Here is a 5797-nt window from a genome sequence, read left to right on the forward strand (position 1 = left end):
AAAAAAAAAAAAAAAAAAAAAAAAAAAAAAAAAAAAAAAAAAACCAACGACAACGTTTGGGAGGAGAATTGCTAGAATTCCGTAAATGCCCATCTCCATCGTTTCCTTTATTACAAAAACCGCTTTTGTAATTTTCAGTTTTGTAAGAAAACCAAAAAAGAAAAATATCTATTATTTCTTGGAAGGAACAGAGAAATGGTTTCCGACTCGGACCTCGTGACCCAGCTCCGGGAAATTCTCCGTCGCTCCGACCTAGAAACAACGACTCCGGCGAGCGTCCGCCGTCAGCTGGAGGCGTATTTCGGCGACGAATTAACCGATAAGAAGGCTTTCGTCAGGGAACAAATCGATGCTTTTCTTGAAAGCGATGCTTTGTTAGAAAGCAAACCCGAGAATCACAAGGAAGAGGAAGCAGATGAAGATGAAGATGAAGACTGTAATGGCGATCAAAATGATGAAGAAGGAAGTGAAAGCAATGACGAGAAGACCGAACGGTAAAAATTTTTGAAACTAGTTATTATGGATTTATTGCATTCTTCTGATTGTTTTAGAAGAGAGTTGTGAGATTAGTTTTCTGTTTCTTGTAATTGGTTTTTAGATGAAAGATGTCAAAATTTGTGATTCTTGTTGGTTCTGTTTTTGTATTAGACCGGTAGAGGCTAAGAAACGTCGAGGTGGGTTTAACAAAATATGTCAGCTTTCTCCACAACTAGACAAGTTTCTAGGAACTTCTCAATTAGCTCGAACAGAGGTATTGTGTTCTGTTTCTTGATAATTTCGTTCTTTCCACTGTGATGGCTTAGTTGGGAGAGAAGCTTATGAGTACATTGTTATCTGCATATATAACAGGTTGTGAAGAAAATTTGGGCATATATTCGAGACCACGATTTACAAGATCCAAAGAATAGGCGAAATATATTATGTGACGAGGCACTCCATTCGTTATTTCGTGTAAAGGCGATTGATATGTTTCAGATGAACAAGGCATTGGCTAAGCATATATGGCCGCTAAATGATGGAGATGGTATTTTTGCTTGTTGTCTCACTAGCTTTTTATGTGGCATCTATGTTATTTATAGTTCTTGTGAATGGTTTTATCTTTATAAGGGAGTGTTAAAGATGTGAAAGAGGAAGATGAAGGCGAGACATCAGGGGAAAAAGATGAGAAAGAGGAGCAAAACGAAGAAGCGGTAGAGAATAATGAAGAAGCAAGTGGAGAAGAGGAAGGTCCTAGTTTACGAAAACGCAAACGCAAGAAAAGAAAGTTAGTTGGTTCTTTGTTTCTCTCAAATTTTGTGTGTTTGTCTGGTTATATATAGCTTAGAGCCAAAAGAAACTAAGCCCTCGCTCTCTATTGAATTAGACCAGCCAAGTCCGAGGATAAACCGAAGAAAAAAGGAGGCGGGTTTACCAAAGTTTGCAGTCTTTCACCAGAACTTCAGGCATTTACTGGAACCTCTCAGTTAGCTAGAACAGAGGTACATAGTGAATTAGTTCCTTAGAGCTTCTTGGGAAATTACAAAACTTCTGGATGTGGTATTACACCTGCTGAATGAATGGTTTTATTTCAGGTTGTGAAAATGCTTTGGAAATACATAAAGGAGAACAATTTGCAAGATCCATCTGATAAACGCACTATAATATGCAACGAATCATTACGGTCTCTGTTCCCTGTCGAGTCTATCAATATGTTTCAAATGAACAAACAACTAGCCAAGCACATTTGGCCTCTAGTACAAGAGGATGAAGGTATGTGATGATTGAAAAGTGTTCTTTTTCATATTTCTCGAAGTAGTCCCCGAGACATGTGTTTATGTGCACACAATCTCCTTCTTGGAACTGTGGAGTAAAAAGTCTTGAATGTTTGTGTTGGTATAGGTTGAAATTTTTGTTACCTTTCTCTGATTAGTCTTGTGCTTTCATGAGTCATTTGTTCAACTATATCGTCTCTATGGCTTTTCATAGAAATTTTTTGTCTCTCTTTGTTTAGCAGGAACAACTAATGATCCAGAGAAGGGAAAGCAGAAAATGGATATGAAGATAGAAGAAGGTATGGACATTTTATTAGTCTATTCATGTTATCTAGTCAAGGCAAAAACTAAATCATCTACCTTTTTCAACTATATATATAGATAATGATGAAGCGAATGAAGAAATGGCTACTTCATCAATAATCAAGACTGAACAATGATTCTATGAGAAGCTGAAAGAAGTCTTTGATGTTGTTTTGTTCAAAGGCGACTTGGTCTCAAAGCTTCTATAGATAACCACCAGTTCATCAAGACTGAACAATGGGCCAATTTTGGTAAGTATTTTCATATAGGCGAGCCCAGATTCAACTGATGTTAAGTAAGCATTTGTTCACTCTTGATATATATAGTGACAAAACTAGACCTGACCAGAGCTAATTTGGCTAAAAGTTCTTAATCAGAATTTAAAACTAATGCAATGAAAATTTATGTGATAGCATGTTTCAACTTTGCTACCAAAATTTGCATAGTAACATTTGCTAAAACATTTCAACCTAGCTACCAATATTTTCTGAAATATTACAATGATGCTATAGAGAAGCAGAATGTGGTCATTGTATTAAAATACCATAAGGTGGCATTTTCTGTGTTCTTTCACTCAAAATTCTCTGACACAGTTATGTTTACCACAAGAAGTAAACCTTCCTCTGTTTTTACAATCTTACGTAATAGTAATGCTATTGAGAAAAGAGTTCGGTCATGATTTTAAACGCCACAAGGTGTTTGTGTCCTAAACGCAAAACCTTAAAAGTCAAAATAAACTCTTGACACAATTTGCATGCATATGATGACGCATCAACAAATTTCTCTTTCTTTATATCTTCTCAAGATTCATGCATTTATGTTGAGATGATCTGTCTTGGGGACCAAGTGTAAAATATGAAACCTAAAAGGCTAAAACGATTCAACTCATTATTTCCATTTTTGTGTTAGATGCTAATTACTAAACTTTACTATTTTGGTGCTACTATTGGAATATTAATACAACTCATTAGTAAAGTTTACTTACTCCGTAAAATTTACCATCATGCGGCCGCCTTACACTCTGGTATCGTCTGCAATGCGGCTGATACGACCGTCCATCCGCCGTCTAACTTCTATTGCATACCCTGGCTCTGAGTTCATGTCGTATATGAACAACAAAGCTACGTCCATCAATAAAGCACTAGACGGTTTCGTTCCTCTTTGTAACAATTCAGTTCCTCTTTGGGAGCCAATCCTCGAGGTTCGCAAAGCTATGAGGTATACGCTTCTCTCAGGCGGCAAACGACTAAGGCCAATGCTCTGTTTGGTCGCTTCTGAGCTCGTAGGTGGCCAAGAGTCAACCGCGATGCCTTCTGCCTGTGCGGTTGAGATGATTCACGCGTCGTCGCTCATCCTAGACGACCTTCCTTGTATGGATGACGACAGCCTCCGCCGTGGAAAGCCTACCAACCATAAAGTCTTTGGTGAGAAAACAGCAATCTTGGCCGCTAATTCTCTTATGTCTTTGGCCGTCAAGCAGACATCAGCATCAACCTCATTGGGGGTGCCTTCAGAGAGGGTTCTTTGGGCCGTTGAGGAGATGGCGAGAGCTGTTGGGATGGAGGGACTCGTGGCGGGTCAAGCGGCGGATTTGGCCGGAGGAAGTATGAGTTTTGAGAATAAAGATGATGAATTGAGACATCTTGAGTTGATACATATTCATAAAACCGCGGTTTTGGTTGAAGCTGCGGCTGTTGTGGGAGGTATAATGGGAGGTGGGTCTGATGAAGAGATTGAGAAGCTTAGGAGATACGCCAGGTGCGTTGGACTGATGTATCAGGTTGTGGATGATGTGCTCGATGAGACCAAGTCGTCCGAGGAGCTTGGGAAAACTGCTGGAAAAGATTTGATCACCGGGAAGCTGACTTATCCAAAGCTGATGGGTGTGGAGAATGCGAGAGAATATGCAAAGAGATTGAACAGAGAAGCACAGGAACATCTTCAGGGGTTTAATTCAGACAGAGTGGCTCCTTTGGTGTCTCTCGCTGATTACATTGTCAAGAGACAAAACTGACCATTGCCCCCCAAAGCGTAATGACAAATCAATGAAAAGCTTTGAAGTGTATGAAAGTGCAAAACGGAGAAATTTGTTTTTTTATAATGAGACAACATAATGCAATGAAGAAAAAAGTGATTTGGTAACATGTTCCAACTTAGCTAACCAAAATTTGCATAAATATTACAGTGGTTCTATAGCGAAAGAGAGTTTTGGTCATAATATTAAAACACTACAATGTGTTGTGTGTTCTAAACTCAAAACTTGAAGTCAAAAACTCTGACACAATTGTCATCCGCACAAGAAGTTAACCTTAGCAAGCTCTGATTAGACTCGCACTTCTCAGTTGGTTTCCAAACTAAGCGATTCACAGCCGAGACATGACACATGAACGGTTCGAGGCGCAGAGCAAGAGCTGCTGTTGCAGTCGTACCTTCCTCTGTTTCTATAATCTTTATGGTCCAAAGCTCTATCAGTCCGCTTTCCATCCCAACCGCCACACAGCCGCTCTTCTCCTTGCGGTCTAATCCCGTCCAAGCCACAGCTGTGACACTGCTCCCAAACTGAGGCAAGGCAAGAATCTGTTTGATGCGAGCGTCACTCTCGATGGACCAGATTTTCACAGTCTTGTCCCTTGATGAAGTTGCAAATTGGTGGCCAAATGGGTTCCATGAACATGCCCATATGATCCTCTTGTGCGCTTCAACCTTTGCCATGAGTTTGTGACTAACCTCGCCATTGTCTGAACAAGAGGCAAAAAACAGCTTGAGTTTGAACACTTTGAATCGAGAAAACGGCTTGAGCTTGAGTTAATGTAAACACTTTTGAATGTTTTGAGAAAATCTGATTTAGAACTGTGAAGTTGAAACGGCTTGAGTTTACCTGTCCTTTGGATCGAGAAAACGGAGAAGTGACGATCTCTTGAGACAGACAAAAGCATAGTGTCATCATAAGAGAACTCCAAGTGTGTCACCGTCAAGCTGTGAGACTGCAAACGACCAACAGCTTTCCATGTCCCAACCTCCCATAGCCATATCTCTGCCATGGATGCAGATTGAGCCTGAAGAAGTTTGTGGTTCATTTGTAAAAAATTTAGTAATGTAATCCTGCTTAGTTAGATCTAAAATCTACATCGAGGAGATTGAACAAGTGCAAAAAAATTCTGAAAACTGCATTAGCTTACCTTACACGATGAAGCAACAAGGTTTCCTTTGTGGTCACCGCAGAGAGAAAAGAGTTCATTACCATGACCATAGAGTTTATGAGATTCCGGCCATAAAGTATGAAAAGCAAGCTGATCTTCGATTGGAGGCTCTTTCAACTCCACTGGAGCTGCCTCTGGAACTGTCTCAAATGTATCTAGACCGTCGCCTCCGCCATTTCTCTCCAGCGGTTCACTAGAAGCTGCAAAAAGAAATTAATATGTATCTCAAGATTGCTTTTGGTAAAAAGCTAGAAACAATGGTGTTGAATCAATCAATTTCTTACAGTGTAAGTAGATAGGTTTCTGTGATAATCCAAGAGCAGACATATTCGCTCCAAGGACCTGTACATCTTCTTGTAAATCCTCAGGGAAGCTGCCTTCTCCTCCCGCACAAGTGTGGTTCAGAGTCATCAAGAAGGACAGAGGAGCCTCAAATACTCTCACAACTTTCTCTTCTGCCCCACTAACAAAACGGTGGTTGCCTTTACCTTGAACCATAGCCACACAGTTAATATCATGTCCGTGAACCTGAGGACGAGCCAG

At 40.1% G+C, this 5797-nt stretch overlaps 3 protein-coding genes across 7 annotated transcripts in view; 2 read left to right on the forward strand and 1 right to left on the reverse strand.

The window, feature by feature from the left end:
- Nucleotides 143-2464, forward strand: LOC104758258 (upstream activation factor subunit UAF30-like). Of its 2 annotated transcripts, none has more exons than XM_010481083.1 (8): nt 143-494; nt 649-751; nt 850-1024; nt 1108-1264; nt 1364-1478; nt 1572-1749; nt 1991-2050; nt 2133-2464. In XM_010481083.1, the coding sequence occupies exons 1-8, from the start codon at nt 196-198 to the stop codon at nt 2189-2191; spliced, it is 1146 nt and encodes a 381-aa protein (XP_010479385.1). In that variant the 5' UTR covers nt 143-195; the 3' UTR covers nt 2192-2464. The 2 variants fall into 2 exon arrangements, with proteins under 2 accessions (XP_010479385.1, XP_010479386.1); XM_010481084.1 differs by having other exon boundaries at nt 1994-2050.
- LOC104759871 (geranylgeranyl pyrophosphate synthase 6, mitochondrial-like) lies at nt 2598-4130 on the forward strand. The gene has a single exon (XM_010482752.2). The coding sequence runs from the start codon at nt 3058-3060 to the stop codon at nt 4066-4068; it is 1011 nt and encodes a 336-aa protein (XP_010481054.1). The 5' UTR covers nt 2598-3057; the 3' UTR covers nt 4069-4130.
- Nucleotides 4174-5797, reverse strand: part of LOC104758259 (elongator complex protein 2) — a 4569-nt gene continuing 2945 nt past the window's right edge. For 2 of the 4 annotated variants that reach the window (XM_010481087.2, XM_010481085.2), the window contains exons 8-11: nt 5539-5782; nt 5234-5454; nt 4933-5110; nt 4174-4792 (exon numbers count right to left, since the gene is read on the reverse strand). In XM_010481087.2, coding sequence (XP_010479389.1) covers nt 4308-4792; nt 4933-5110; nt 5234-5454; nt 5539-5782 — 1128 coding nt within the window. In that variant the 3' untranslated portion in view covers nt 4174-4307. The remainder of the gene's footprint in view (nt 4793-4932; nt 5111-5233; nt 5455-5538; nt 5783-5797) is intronic. The other 2 variants (XM_010481088.2, XM_010481086.2) reach the window with 1 other exon arrangement.

The sequence above is a fragment of the Camelina sativa genome, chromosome 17 (assembly GCF_000633955.1).
Source record: "Camelina sativa cultivar DH55 chromosome 17, Cs, whole genome shotgun sequence".
NCBI classification, from domain to species: domain Eukaryota; kingdom Viridiplantae; phylum Streptophyta; class Magnoliopsida; order Brassicales; family Brassicaceae; genus Camelina; species Camelina sativa.

What these genes read in the sequence shown, in the direction of transcription:
- LOC104758258 (XM_010481083.1), top strand. Translation starts at nt 196, where the DNA reads ATGGTTTCCGACTCGGACCTCGTGACCCAGCTCCGGGAAATTCTCCGT. An exon ending in AATGACGAGAAGACCGAACG is followed by an intron (nt 495 to 648) that starts GTAAAAATTTTT and finishes TTTTTGTATTAG; the next exon opens with ACCGGTAGAGGCTAAGAAAC. An exon ending in GCCGCTAAATGATGGAGATG is followed by an intron (nt 1,025 to 1,107) that starts GTATTTTTGCTT and finishes TATCTTTATAAG; the next exon opens with GGAGTGTTAAAGATGTGAAA.
- LOC104759871 (XM_010482752.2), top strand. Translation starts at nt 3,058, where the DNA reads ATGCGGCCGCCTTACACTCTGGTATCGTCTGCAATGCGGCTGATACGA.